Source organism: Poromitra crassiceps (genome assembly GCF_964638095.1).
Source record: "Poromitra crassiceps genome assembly, chromosome: 10".
Lineage (NCBI taxonomy): Eukaryota > Metazoa > Chordata > Actinopteri > Beryciformes > Melamphaidae > Poromitra > Poromitra crassiceps.
The window spans coordinates 9,384,874-9,400,559 of record NC_139631.1 but is presented as its reverse complement, the minus strand read 5'-3'; the positions used below and the strand labels follow the sequence as shown (position 1 = coordinate 9,400,559).

The window sequence follows — 15,686 nt, the reverse complement described above, 5'->3', positions numbered from 1 at the left end:
GCGGCTTCTCCATTGCATAGAAAGGAGCCAGTTGAGGTGGTTCGAGTATCTAATGCCTCCTGGTCGCCTCCCCAGGGAGGTTTTTCACCATTTTTCTTTTTCTTTTTTCACCAAACAAATACAGTTTAAAGAGTGAACATGTGATGAAATTACTTGTTTTTGCAGTGTAAGCCGTGTTAGCTCTCTCTCTCTCTCTCACACACACACACACACACACACACACACACACACACACACACACACACACACACACACACACAGACACACACACACACACACACACACACACACACACACACACACACACACACACACACACACACAGACACACAGATACGTAGACAGGCAAGATGAGAGAGGGAGAGGAGGCATTACCCCATGAAGCTCCTTCAAAACGATCCCAGCACAGAAATGGGGAAGAGGACCATGTCAATAACACACATAGCACGACATAACACACACACACAGATGTACGATATAACGCACGCACGCACGCACGAGCACACACACACACACACACACACACACACACACACACACACACACACACACACACACACACACACACACACACACACACACACACCTCGCTTCCAGGATGTGCTTCCAGACCTCTCATAACATTCATACAAATTTGAAACACAACGCAAAAATTGCAAAGTATACAATATAAATATGAACACAAGAGTAAAACCTGGCAGATACTTATAACCAACCAATAGAACTTTGTAAATATGAACACAACCATTGCTCATTCAAAGAGAAAGGTGTTTGAGTTATTGGACTTACGAAAATGCAAAAGCCACCAGCGCCCCACTGACCACTATGAAATCCAGAATGTTCCACAGGTCCCTGAAGTAGGCACCAGGATGAAGCAGCAGGCCCAGGTCCACCATCTGCAACAAACACACCACTGTTACAGTACACCATACTCTTCCTCATTCCTTTAAGTCAGCTAGTGAAGTCCATCATATCTTATTGTATAGTCCAGGGGTCGACAACCTTTTTGATATGAAGTGCCATTTTCAAATTTGCTTGTCAATCAGTGTGCCACACCAAGATTAATGACTCGTACATCAAAATTTTAATGTGGATCTGTAATGGTATTCCATCCAAAATCAGGACATTGGAATGAGAGCACTATACAACATACACAGCACGGTCTTTCTCTGTCTTCCGTGCTGGCATTTTTCATCTGCTGTCTGCTGCCATGGAAGGCAACCAATCAGAGGCAGAGTAGAGTGGGTCACTACCGTAAATCTCCTAAATAACAGGCCGCGCAACTGCAAATGGCTGTGAAATGGTTTTGGCACTGCACTTCAACATTTCTACCAAAAAAAAAATCTATTGCGCACTTATTGCTACTGTGCGCTGCCATGCCACTGCCCTAGTGGTGGTGGCATAGGTTGCTGACCCCTGGTATCGTCCTACCTGGAGACAAAGCTATAATAATATAGCAGCTATAATGTATATATGTATCTCAACACCAGAATATTTCTGACTGTAGGACTCAATGTCTGCCAAAAGGTGGTGGTGCCATTTTGGATTAGTATTTGAATAATCCTTAAAAATGCTTTTCTGTTGGACCGCACATACATTTTTTACATAAATTTGCACAAGAAGTTAAAATGTGTTGTCAGGGCTCAAAAATAAGGTTTGCCCATTTGGCAAGTAAAATGCCATGTCAGGCAAGTAAATCTAGCAACTCATGCCCAATCGGGCAAGTAGTAGTAATAAAATAAATAAATAATGTTCTCATATGGCGCTTTCATTACATTATTGTGGATTTGTTTAGGCTATATGGGAGGTAATTGTACTAATGGCCACCAAATTAATCTATTAATCTCTTCACCAGTAGGCGACTCTCTCCGCACAACACATCTACTGTGGATCAAAGAGTAAAGTCCCCTGTAGCCCATGTTGAGAGAAACAACTGTAACTTCACCGTGGCTAAACGTGTCTCAACAGGCTACTGGAGACTCATGTTGTTACCTACCGGTCATATTATAAAAACACAGGATAGAACATTTGTGGTCAGGTTGGCCAAGATATGGTGCCATTTTGTTTAGCTAGCAAAAGTTAACTAACCCTCACCCATTGTGGGAAACACTAAAACAATTTGTATAGGGACAAGAAAAAGAAAAAAGTAATTTAAGTAAAAAAAAAATTGAATGTACGGAGCATTGTATATCATATTTTGGTAATTAATTATTACTGATATAAATAAACCATATTTAATTTATTAAATTTACATTTCAATGAGGCAATTCATGTTGAAGAATGAAGCAATTCATGAAATGGTAAGGAGATGAGTAAATTAATATTTCCTTTTTTTTATTAATCAATTAGAGACAGGGATATGAAACAGAACTACTCAGAATATTTCTTTTCGCACACTGTCACAGTAGAACACTATTGTCATTTATTTCACTAATGACAGGGCAAACAGAATAGAATGCTTTACCAGACTCAAGTCTTATAATTAGTATAATTTAACTGTGAGCTTGGAGATAAAGTTTTATTTGGTAGAAATCTTGATGAAGATCAAATTAAAAGACTCAAAAAGAGAGACTGGTCCACGATCAGCGAGTTCCTTTTTATTTCCTCCATCTTTGTTGCTTTGCGCTCATTGCTGTGATGTTTCTGCACTGCTCTTCCCAGAGACTACCTGTCAATTAAACAGTGTGTCCAGTACTGTGTACTACAGTGACTACTGTCTTTTTCCTTGGATTTCCCAGACACTGGTGTTTGTAATGGATAGTTGCAAAAAAGACAGTTATTTAAATGAAAATTCTGTGGATTATTACTTTTAGTTTCTGCCAGAATGGGAGATAGGCAGGTAAGTGCACCACAAAGCACCATGACATGTCACGGTGAGGGCGAGGCTCTGGCTCTGACTCCCCTGTCCTGTCCTCATTCATCACACTAAAGCATTTTCACTAAGTGGGGAATGAAATCGAGTTGAAAACACCAGCCAATCAATTCTGATATAGTATAGTTAAGATCACAGTTAAATACTCAGGAACAAAACGTCTAGTCAAAGTCAACAGGGTATCTGTGTGTCCTGGTGGCTCGCCTGGTAGCACACGTATGAAGGAGGCTCGGTGCTTCCTGCGGCCGATGCGGGTTCAAATCCGACCCGAGGTCCTTTGCCGCATGTCATCCCCTCTCTCTCTCCCCACCTTTCCCGTCTGCCTACTGTCATATCTGAATAAAGGCAAAACTGTCAAATAGGGGATCTCTTATGTGTTCTTTTAGCTTAGGGGTGCCTAATGTTTTTACACTTCAGATCTAGTTTTCCATTTTTCAACAGCACAAGATCTACCCATCCACCCCCCTTCCCCCCCGCTGTAACAGTAAACCTTTGTACGCACACCAAAGCATAATTACAAAAATCATGTATATTTAAATTGTCCATTTGCAATAAACATGCACAGAGTGACTGGGTGAATGCAAGACACTGACAGTACAAAGTCACACTCATTATCCAAAAATGATTCTATGTTCTAGCTGCTTACCTTGATCACCATTTCAAAAGTGAAGACACCCGTAAAGGCGTAGTCCAAATACTTGAGCACCTGCACAGAGAGATTCAAGTAAAGAAACAAACTGTGGAGAAGTGAAGGAAAACTAATTATTCTCCTTTGCCTTTGAACAGTTGGTGTGTGTAGTAATCATGTGCATGAGTCTCTAGCTGGGTTTTCATCCAAAGGTATCGCAAATTTTAATCGAATTTTCAGAAAGTCGGCAAAAGAAAATGCGAAATAATGCGCGTTTCCATCCGCTACTGTTATGCGAATTATAGAGCTGTCAATCACCTCGTGTTTGAGGCTGTCTGAGCTGCTGATCAGCTGCTAGACCCGATATACAGCTCTATTAAACACATCTACCATTATTCATTTAAAGTTTATTGATGATACAAGTAGACAAAGATACCATAATGCAATTTCTGGATTACCAGGTGCGACTCGGCAAGCATAACATTATAATCCACGGAGCAGATAGTAAGTGAATATAATTTCATTAAATTCCACGGCGGGTATTGTGCTGCGCGTACCATTATGTACCGTGTGTAGCCCTATTGTGTGGAGGCTACACGGCATGTCATGTTTTGCAGTGATCAAGGCAAACTGTGTGGTTTCTGAATGGAGAGACAACGGAATATCGCTTAAACTGTTTCCACTGCATGTTTCGCATTTTCCTTCTATCGATAAACCCGACTTTTCCACCTCCCTCAAGCGTGAAAACCTTTTGCGATATTTGGAGACTTTTGCGAATTTTGCAGCGTTTCTACTCCGTTTTTTTATGCGCAAATTGAAATTTCGCATAAAAACAGGTGGATGGAAACCCGACTTCTGTGAGGCCATTTACACCTGGCACTAACATGTGTTTTCAGATTGCAATCAGGTACCACTTGAAAGTACAGGTGTAAACGCCCCCAAGACACATTGAAGATGGATTGGGATCTGATCGGCCAAACCACCTCCGGAGGTGGTCTGGGATACACTGTGACCACATTGAACACAAGTGTAAATGCAATGTGTCCTCTCAATCTGCATACAGCAACTGTATGCGGATTGAGAGGACACCTGTTTTGGGTGTCCGATTGCAATCTGATCACCCAAAATGCATGTTGGTGCCAGGTGTAAATAGCCTCTGTATGTGTGCGCCTCTTTCGTAGGCACCAAATGCTCAAGTGTTAGCATGGAGCACAGATTTGAGTGTCATCCTCACTATCAGGTAAGTTGACCAACAGCAAAATCCACCAAAACCTCCTTTAAGGAGCTTCTAGTATCTCACATTGTTGCGAGGGGCGTCCGCCCAGACAGGGTCCTCTGCTGCCAAGGCGATGCTGCTCATAGCGATGACGACTAGGATGGACATCTCAAAATAACGCATGGTCACTATGTAATGGCACAGCCGCCTCACCCTGGAGTAGGGGGAGAGGGAGAGAGAGAGAGAGAGCGAGGAGAGAGATTCCAACATGTCAAGAAATCCAATTTAAATGTAGAAAGAGAATATGAACTACATTATGCAGGTGTGCAAAAAATCAGCTGTTCAACATACTGAAATGTGAAGAAGAAATAATGAATTTGATATAACTACCATAAAATAAAATATATGCAGTATGAAACAAGTGACACAAGTTCAAGATTGATCAAGAGTTATGCAATATATAACACATCAGAAGAATATGGAAATATGAAGAAAACAAATAGTTCACAAAGTGAACAGAAGGCCATATGTACAGAGAGTGTCTAGGTATGTAGATATAGATGGATACTATAGTAAAGTTAGATACGATACACAATCACACACATGCACGCACACACACGATTTGGGTTTGGTGTCACCAGGATATCATTTCCACAGTACTGTGATAAAATCGCATATTCAGAAAATACTGATATCGCCCAACCATAGTGTAGCGTCACTTCCATCTTGTTACAGTATGTAGGTCTTATACGGAGGTACATACAGCAAGTGGACGGAGGAGGAGGCTCAGGTGACTTACGGATTGGTCTGTCCAAAGATGAACATGGAGCTGTAAGGCAGGATAGGTTTGGGTCCACACTGGCTCAGATCCTCCAGCGTCTTCTCATTCATAGGCATCATTTCACAGTCGATACTGTTCACTGTGAAGGCACATGGCTGGATTACAGCACTGTTAACAGTGACAAATACACAGGCTCTGCATGTAACAATCCCTTGTGCTATATAGGACGAGTGCTGGCAGACTTGGATCTACTGTAAGAGAGGAAAGGGAGGTGGATGAGTTATCCCATCGCAGATGCTTCTTCCTAATTTAGGCCCACGACACCTCCAAAACTCTACATCCACTGGACCAACTCATCCAAACACCTACACTTTACTGACACTGAAACCTACAAGGAAGCCCTTTTCTAACTAGATTAGTAGTTCTGGGGGGAGGGGGGGGGGGGGGTGCAGATATGAAAATTTGGGCCGATAACCGATATTTACCGATGTCGATATGCTCTGTATAAAAAAATATTTCTATGATAATCTAATTTTGTACATACTGAAAAACACATGTAAACACTGTGAATTTGAAAAAGTAATGCATTTCTTCATTCCCAAAACATTTGGAAAAGCCCAATAAATCATAGATTTACCGCATTGTTTCCTCTCAATGTGAACATTTCGGCTGATACCAATAAGCCGATGTTAACATTGCAACATCGGACCAATGCTAATACTGTATGTTAAAAATGACTAACATCGGCTGATACCGATATGATTGCCGATATATCGGGGATACCTAATTATTTCCAACCCCCCTTTAATTACGCTAGCCTGAATTTGATATAGAATTTAAACTTTCCATAGTAGAGAGGAGTGAGCTAGCCAATTAGAGGAGAGATTCAAAAGAAATGTCTCATGAAGAAGTACTGTAACATTGGGGCAGTGGTGGCCCAACGGTTAGCGAAGTGAGCTTGTGACCGGGAAGATGTAAAAACTGATTTTGGTGTCAAGATTCTGTTTTGTGTGACTTCTTGCAAAGTGCAATTTAAAAAGGCAAACAAAAGCGAGAGCAGGGAGAGATCGATTGTAACCCCCGTGGGGAACCATGAAGAAACAGCTGGCACATGGATGCTGCAGCGGTGGTGTGGTGCGAGATGCCTAGGCAGCAGGAGCAGCAATAGTAGCTGCAGGGACAGCAGCAGCAGCAGCAGAGAATGAGCAAGTGAGTTTGACAGCTTAAATAGAGCGCCCGGTGAAAAACTGTGTCTTTCAGTGTGACATCTACGCAGCCTTTTATACATGAAGCCCAAGAGGATTTCACGGATTAGCACCCCTTTAAGCAGAGAAGGAGCACCTACCTAGCAACCATCAGGGAAATGTTGTAGTCATACTCAGCCGTGCTTGGCACATTTTGGGACATCACTGTCTTACATGATTTATTGTCATGTAACTACAATGTACTGTAACTAAGTATTATTATGTGCATCGTATTGGCCTCAGTTGATACTGACTAGGTATGAGGGTGGTCTCTCCAGGCGGGGAGGTGATGGTCACCGGAGGAATCTGGCCGGTCCGTCTGACGTTCCTCTGGTTGTCTGAGTCCTCAGGTCTGTCAGAAGGCCAGTTTGGCCCATCCTGCTGGGGGGAGATAGCCAGGGAGTCCCCCTCCGAGTCACCAGACCTGTCCCTGGAACAGGGATAATATCTTAGATACTAATAATCTACTCAAATATCTAACACTAATGGCACAGAAAAACATTGCAGTTCATACTGTACCTGTTACCGGTCTTGTCTTTTTCGCAGGCCTCCTCTCCCTCCATTGTGGATTGGCCCCTAGATCCATGAGCCCGGTGTCGTCTCCTCTCCCCATTGGCCCCGCTCTCTCCCCTGGAACTCCTCTCCCCGTCCCTATTGGACGAACGGCTGTCTTTATGGCGGGACCGTCGCTCGGCCCTCCCCCCGCTGTTCACCGTCCCGTTGCCTTCTCGGGACTGCCGGTGTGAATGGTGATGCCGATGCTCTCTCTCGCCCGTCACCCCTCCTCCTCCGCCTTCATCCGCCGAGCTCTGGTGGTGGTGCCTCCTGCCTCCCTCTCGGCTGCGCGACCTCTCGCTCTTCCCCTCCTTGCCCCGGCTGCCGTCGTGGTCTTTGGAGCGGCTATGGTGGACATGGTGCCGTCCGTCCTTGCCGTTTTCTCCATTGTCATTCGTCTCTTCCTTGTCTCTGTCTCTGTCCCGGTCTCTGTGGCGGTGATGGCGGCGGGGCTGCTGAGGCGGAGGAGCGGGGTCGCCCGCGGCCTCGCCCTCAGTCTCGGGCTTGTCTTGATGGCCGCCCAGCAGGGGCCCGTCGCGGGGCTCCACCACTAGCGGCCGGTCCAGGTGCGTCTTCATGTCGGGCCGGATGTGGAGGGCCGAGGAGAGGAGGAGGCGCTCCTCGGGGTCCAGCTCGCTGTACAGCGCCTCGCAGCTCGCCCGGTTGTGCCTCCTCAGCTGGTTGGCCCGCTGCTCCCACACCGACATCATCTTCATCGACTTCTGCTGCTCCTTACTGCGGATGGGGTAGAAGAAGCGGGCAAATTAACATTGCGGGGACTTTGAAATCGCATCATTCAACACCCCATAATTTATTTTCTAAATTCACTACTCATCACTGTTGCATGGTCCGCTTTTTCAGCAGTTAGTAGTTTGTCATTTCTATAAGGGATAAACATGTTTTATTGGAGGTGTAAAACATTTAGTATGTACTTTATACTTCATGCCTTATTGGCAGTAGCTTAATAAAAATAGCAGTATACCATTTCAAACCTCATGATGACACACATAATCTCTACCCTACATGCTGAATGATTTACAATATGACCAAGGTGCAATGAAGCTTTCAACACAGCACATCACTGGGACCTTTCTCTAATGTGGAGAGAGCTGGTCCATGGATGGACCTGAACAGAAGCCAAGCATGGCCATATGATATGACCATGCTCTGACATGCTACTTTTGCCTCGTCAATGTCGGACATAATACATGACTTTGAAATGGCCGAAGGCATGCAATTTTTGCTTGATATGCCATGCTGTCTCTTTGTGATATTTCATCAGAGAACTTTATCACTCTACCCTACCAGTGAGGAAGAGAAACTAGCTTTCTTCCACAAAATATGTGGTCGCTCTTGATTACCGCATGTCCTCAATGGTCCATCAACTTGGCGATGCATGTGCATAATGTTCCTAACAGTAAAAACCTCAGCAAGAAGAACTCGAGCTTCTTGATGGAAAGGATGGGGACTGGAGTCACTGGATGAACAGAAAAGACCACAACATGGAGTGTATGGCAGCTCTGTCTTGTTCCGAGAATGTAGCTGATGAGAACATGATCATGTGTGTTTTTTACGCATATGAAAACATCATCATCATCGACCACCTGGCTAGCAGGCGGCTGGGTTTACCTCAGGTAGTGATGGACTGGGGTGCAGACATAACTCCTACAAACACATAAAAGGGAGCAACATTGAAACAAACAGAGCGAGAGACTAGCAAGTAACTTGAAAAGTGACAGAAACAGTCAAACAAAGGACAAGGGGGAAAACGAGCTCCAGGAGAACTGACAAGGGGAGAGACACAGTAGAGATGCAAAACGATACAACAAAACACCCAAATAATTTGCTTTTGCTGAGAGGAATGAATGACGATGGGAGACAAAGATATTGATGTGTGTGACTAGATGTTCCTGAACAGATGTCCAATGTAAAGGAGTACCGTTAGATTGATATATTGTTCTGCTAATATATTATTATGCTTTTAGCCTGGATTTCATGGGAGCAGTTTAGTGTCCCATAGTTTAAACACTGAGACACTGTTCGAGATAGGGATGCATGCTATTGGATTTATTTATTTTTTGCCGATATCCGATATGCCAATATTTTCCAACTCTTTTGGCCCATTGCCAATGCCAATGCAAAACATTTTTCCCAGATAATTTCAGAGAACATCAAGTATCTCCTGTCGTGGAATTAACACATTATTATGCCTATACGCTCATCGTGATGGTCCACTGGCAGATGCAGACGCAAATACAATGCTTTTCAAAATGTATACATTCAAACTTAAACTGAGCTTATGTAAAACATGCCATACATGGGCGTAATTAAAGCGTCATTTTTACCGGCCTGTCATATTGGCAGAAATGTTCGTTTTGGCTTCATTTTAAAGCCTTTACCGCCCGATGCCGATGTGCCAATATCACCATGCATCCCTAGTTTTAAAAGCTTTTCCATGAGGTTGTGGTGCATACGAGCCTTTGAACAGAAAAAGAGTAGTGCACAAGCTAAATATTCCCCTTCATCACAAATTGTAAGTGCAAAGTGCTTCAGCTGTGAGCCTAATCTACCAAACACCCCCGCGCCCTGCAGCCCCTTTATGATTGGAGCGTTGTCAGATCTGATTTGAGATTCCTGGGTAGAAAGGCCGCTCCCTTGCTCTGCTACTTTTGCTGCCAATGATGTATTTGGGGGAGTTGGTTGTTACTGGACTGGGTGCAATCAGATCTGCATGGAATCACAACTATGTGGGAAAATGAAGGAATAAATCTAATTTACATAAAATATACGTGACCATGACAGGCGCAAAGATGCTTTATTTTTTGACCAGCGCTATTAGGCAGCTTTTCACTCATTGCACCTATTTAGTGGATATTATTCTGATTTGATAGCACATGCTCTCCCCTGCACATTGGTGAAAACGTGCCTGAATACTTGTCATTTTTTTTGGGCATGTAAATGGTTCTATTATTGCATTTCAGCCATCGGCAGTCGAACCCTATAAAGGAGAGACGCTGGCCATTCAACAGTCTCTGCTGAGTCACCCGGCGTCTGCCTCTGCTTCTACTGAGCAGAGCTTCTTTCAATCTCTGCCTTTCATCTGTACAACACAGGCCTGAAGCTACCCAGGAAGCAATAAGATGCTGCATGTTTACAACCCGCTTGGGAAACTCAATCACCACTGAAAATATACATAGACCGTGCACATGTACAGTAATATGAGCAATGTTATGAAGTATCTCTGGATCTGCAGAAAAGGAGAGGTACGGTCAGTAGATAATCGCTTTTCTAAAAGAAGGAAGTCAATCACAATCAGTTACCATGATGATCACAGACACAGAGACATGATCACAGACACAGAGACAATCAATCACAGGGAAAAAACAAAGAAAACAAAGAAAACACAGGGATGGCAAATAGTGAAACAAGTACACAGCTCTATCACGAGGTATGGACAAGAATGAGCGGTTCCTCTGTTACAGTTCAACACGAATGGCGTAATGGTGAGACCGGAAGAGGATAGGGTTTGGAAGAGGAGAGGAGGATGGCGGGAGGATTTAGATGGTATAAATTGTAACAGAGAGGTAATAACTCACAGTGAGTTAACGCTGCAGACGGATGAGCTGCTAGAGTGCGCATTACCTCGACTGCGTGTTAGAAAACTGTACATGCACAAAACAAAAACATGGGGGAGGGGGGAGACATCATATAGGATGAAGTCAGAGAAAAACAGCCAGACACCATTCTACTACATTTCTCTGTTTCGTTGTCCTCCTCCTATCACACGCCAAACAAATGGACTGAATGTGGATTTCTTTACAGACAAAAGATTCCGCTTCAAAGTTACCATTTCTCTTCAGCGTTTCTAACCTGACACATCATCACGGTGGCCGATGGGTGCAAATGCACTATGAGGGCCCAAAGCAATTAGCAAACAACGCAAATTCAAAAAACACTTGCCAAACCAAATACAGCAAGGGAAATTGCAGCAGAATGCCAACGCAAAAATACATGAGCTGGAAATGAGCTGCAATTTCAGAAACGATGCAAAGTCAAAAACACATGCAAACCACAAAAATGCTGATACCTGGAGCGTTTGCCTTAAATTGTTGTATTGACTGGAACGCCTTCTGTTATATTTGCTCTCGTGGTTTAGATGTGTTCTTTAAATTGGCATTATGCAGCACGTTTCTTCTTTTGCAGCAGGGTTCCGTTGTATTTGCTTTGGATTTTCATACGCCTTCTTGAATTTGCATAGTTTCTTAAGTCACATTGCGTTTCTCTTAGTGCAATTGATTTGGGCAATTATAGTTGATTTGCAACATCATAACAAGAAAAAAAAGGGAAATTGGTGACTTTGCGCTTAACACTCAATAAAGAACATACAGAAACAGAAAACGTGAAAAAATAAAATAAAAGGCTGTTGTAGGGATTGAACGAACTCTCTATCCACTAGGTCACTCTGCTGAATTGCACTCTGGCAACTCTGAATATACTGTCTGCATACATGTATATCTGACTAAAGAGGAGAAAGACAGTAAAGAAAACAAATTTTGTATTTGTAGTACTTAAGAAAACAAGTTATGAGTCCCTACAGTTTAGTAATTTATTGCATATGTGTATTTTGGCTTTATTTAAAAAAAATCTTGTGGACCCCGCAGAAATCTACTCTAGCAGCCTTTTGGGGTCGGGACAGTGAATGGGGATCTGACTTAAAAAATAAAAGAGCAAAGAATATATAAATGTGTGTGCAGTGTGATTAAAATCAACTTTCACTGGGACATTTGATCTGAGGAGTTCACTCAACACATTTGAGATGTTTCTCCAATCACATTTGCAGTACTACATTCTGTGGTCTTCTAGGGAAAACAAATTATGATATACTATACAAACTATAATATACTAATATTCTGACAATATTGTACAGTATGTAAATACACAGAGAGACAGGGCTACAGAGAAACAGGTGTAAAAAGAGACTGTTAGCATGACTAGCGAGTTAGCTTATACACCACAAGGACCTGGCTGTTGTCTATTTGTGTGTGTGTGTGTGTGTGTGTGTGTGTGTGTGTGTGGGTAAGTCTGAAAGTGAAAGACTTGAACGGGCTTTGTGACTTACGCAGTGATGGAAATGTTAGCGGCCGACATGGGGCTAACCTCCTTTACCTCCTTGGCCTTCTGCAGGGCAAGCTTCTTGTTGATGGCTTCCTCCTGCTCCTCTTCATCCTGGAGAGTATGTGCAAATGCGTACATACATACATATACATACATACACGCATACATACACATACATACACACACGTATACATCCATATACATACACGGATGATGATGACCTTGATCGGTTGACTGCGGTAGATACTTCTGTTCTGTGCTTATACACTGTGAGCAACATGATCACCAAGTCATCGGAAGTCATTTCTTGTGCGTAGAACTGAGCAACCAGCAATAATTGGCTGAAGTGTGGATCATTAACAAGCTTGTCGGCCAATCACAGATCTATGTTTGCTTCCCTTTTGATATGATTTTGTTTCATGAACAATAGCAAAATGGACGAGAAGATGATTATTACAGCCATTCAAAGCTTGCATGTTCTCTCCAACTTTTATTTGAAAGAAGACAGGAATGAAATGAACCATTGTTGGGGTCAATGGTAAGCTCTGACAGAATTGACTTTTTGAACCCTAACCCATTTTATTAAGATTTGTCTTATTTATTTTGTTCTAATACTACCTGTTTAGGCTTTGTAGCTGCACAAGTCCACTACATACTGTAGATGCAAACAGAGTCTCTCGCATTGTCCACGATCGGTAAGAATAGAGCTCAACAGTGACTGCCTCACTTTTTCGCGGCTCCGTGTCCACTCCAGGAAGTGAATTTCCCATTAATTTCTCCATTGACGAATCAAAATGCTTTATGGTGCATGATTAATCCGGTAGCTGGTTGGCTTGGTTCCAGTCTTAAAACTCTATATAAGGTATTTTCTGAAACGTCAGTTGAGATACATTATGAGTGGGAAATCCACTTCCTGGAACGGGAGCCGCGAAAAAGTGAGCGGTCACTGTTGAGCCCTATAGAGCGATCCATCAAGCACATTGCTCACCGTGTGTTCAAGCAGCGAGGTGCGGTACTTCCCCAGCTGTGAAATATTAACAACCGCAAATCCTACAAACAATCTGACCGGTTGATTACCTTGAGTTACTGACCAGGCCATACATCTGTCACGCGTTCTACAACTGCCCCCCATTCCCACAAAGGACAGCATTATGAAACTGACAAAACCAAGGTACCAGATGTCCTAAGAACTTTCATTGTCTTCATTTGGTCAGATGTAAAGTAAGCGTAAAGATTGTGTGCATGTGGGATGTTATTGAGATGCTCTATCTAGGTAATACTCCCCTACTTCCACCTATAGAGCTGAGACATCTTGGGGTATACAGAAATACGGTACCTTGGTGAGTTCCTGGGCATTTGCGAGGTTATCAACCGCGATAGCCAAGAACACGTTGAGGAGAGTGTCTGGTTGTTTTGCGGTCTCAGGAAAAGATCAAAGAATCGATCAATACAGAATCAATATTTACACTCGTGGCAGTTCTCGTTGCCATTCTGAAATCAATGATAAATCATTTTCAATATGGTATACGGCGTGGAGTCGCGCTGCCCCGACAGCCACAACGGTGAATTGATTCTGAGCAATAGGGCAGGATACAGTTTCCAAACAGAGTGAGAATGATGAAGTAAATGGACGAGAACATGCCGCTGTGAACGCCCCCCTGCGATTCAATCCCATGGTACATCACTGCGTTCCAGTCCTCCCCTGTTAGGATCTGGAGGGGAAGAAGAGAGGGGCGTTTGTGAGTCGAGATCAGTAGAAGCTTTCTCTTAAAACAGAAGGAAACAAAAGCGTTGTTGAAATTTACCTGGAAAACGGTGAGAATCGCTGCTGGAAACGTATCAAAGTTTGTTGTTGGTGTTTCGTCCTCGAAATTAAACCTGCGGGGAGAAAACAAAGCAGATTCTTTGAAGGTAATGAGCTTCCCGAGCCGCAACTGCCACATTTGCTCCTCCAGCTATTGTAAAACGGAGAACTGTCTCTTCCTGTCCATCAGACTAGTGCAGACAGCACCATATTATCCCAGAGCAATATATGCCCAGTGCATTTTGCATTTCAGTGCTGTCTGTGTGACCTTATAGCTGATCTCAGTGTTTATTTTCCTCAAATGGATGAGTTGTGCTAATGCTGATATTTTGTATCCCTCTCTCTGTCTCCTGGGACCTAATTATATATGTCTCCACCACAATGTGAGGGACGCAGATAGAGGGAATTCCAATGGCAACTGAATTTGTCCCTTGCCTTCTATACAGTATTGGTTTCTTTTCTTTAGTTGAAGACAGGGGAATGAACACATATTTTCAGTAGCCTGTGAAATCAGTTTTAATTTTTGCCAAATGCTGTTTGGGTTCTTTCCCAGTTTTGGATTTCCCACTTTTAGTTTCTAAGCAGTGTTGTAGTCAAGTCACTATATCTCGAGTCCAAGTCAAGTCTCGAGTCCGCAGTGTCAGAGTCCAAGTCACCAAAGAAGAGTCTGAGTCGAGTCTGAGTCAAGTCTCCATTACATTAGCTGAGTCCGAGTCCGAGTTAGTCTACTGAACATGAGTGTGAACGTGAATCCACATGTAGGTGGAACACGAGTGCCTGCCCTTGCATAAAAATTGAATAATGTCACAATAAAAAATAAAAAAAGTCTTTATCAAAATACTGTAAGTCAGAGTCCTCGTCTCAACTTCCCAGCCCGAATGCATGATTACTTGAGTCCAAGTCCAATGAAAAAGAGGAAACCGCACACTCTGGCTCAGATGCAAAGATTTAATAGACAGACAACATTTCAAGGCCAAAAAGGCTGTCTATTAAATCTTTGCATCTGAGCCAGAGTGTGCGGTTTCCTCTTTTTCAATGGATTTTTGCCCGTGACCAGCACCTCACTGATACTTTACGCTGTGCGTTTTCTTCACTTTGATAAATGAGTCCCAAGTCCAAGTCATCAGTGCTCAAATCAAAGTCAAGCCACAAGTACTGAAAATGTGTCCAGGACTCAGACGAGTCGGGCTCGGACTTGACTACAACACTGTTTCTAAGCGCTTTTAAACACAATAATTGCGTTTTCTTGTCTCAGTCAATATACCAATTAATTTAGCAACACTTTTATCCTTCACTGTTTGTTATATTTATATTATATATTATATTTTGTGCAAAAATTAGGGGTGTCACGATACACTCAGTTCACGATACGATACGATACACGATATTGGGTTCACGATAACGATACGATATTTTAACAATATTTTTTTGCGATTGATTTGTAAGTTGAGGGGGCATCCTCCATGCTAAT

The 15,686-nt window shown here is 43.0% G+C and overlaps 1 protein-coding gene across 1 annotated transcript in view; it reads right to left on the bottom strand.

Moving 5' to 3' along the window:
• Positions 1–15,686, bottom strand: part of cacna1ba (calcium channel, voltage-dependent, N type, alpha 1B subunit, a) — a gene marked incomplete at both ends in the record, with an annotated part of 174,332 nt that overhangs the window by 60,631 nt on the left and 98,015 nt on the right. Inside the window, 11 exons of the mRNA XM_083644732.1 lie at positions 790–896; positions 3,519–3,578; positions 4,801–4,930; positions 5,516–5,636; positions 6,996–7,171; positions 7,261–8,031; positions 10,893–10,958; positions 12,416–12,522; positions 13,748–13,815; positions 14,006–14,123; positions 14,217–14,289. Coding sequence (XP_083500858.1) covers positions 790–896; positions 3,519–3,578; positions 4,801–4,930; positions 5,516–5,636; positions 6,996–7,171; positions 7,261–8,031; positions 10,893–10,958; positions 12,416–12,522; positions 13,748–13,815; positions 14,006–14,123; positions 14,217–14,289 — 1,797 coding nt within the window. The remainder of the gene's footprint in view (positions 1–789; positions 897–3,518; positions 3,579–4,800; positions 4,931–5,515; positions 5,637–6,995; positions 7,172–7,260; positions 8,032–10,892; positions 10,959–12,415; positions 12,523–13,747; positions 13,816–14,005; positions 14,124–14,216; positions 14,290–15,686) is intronic.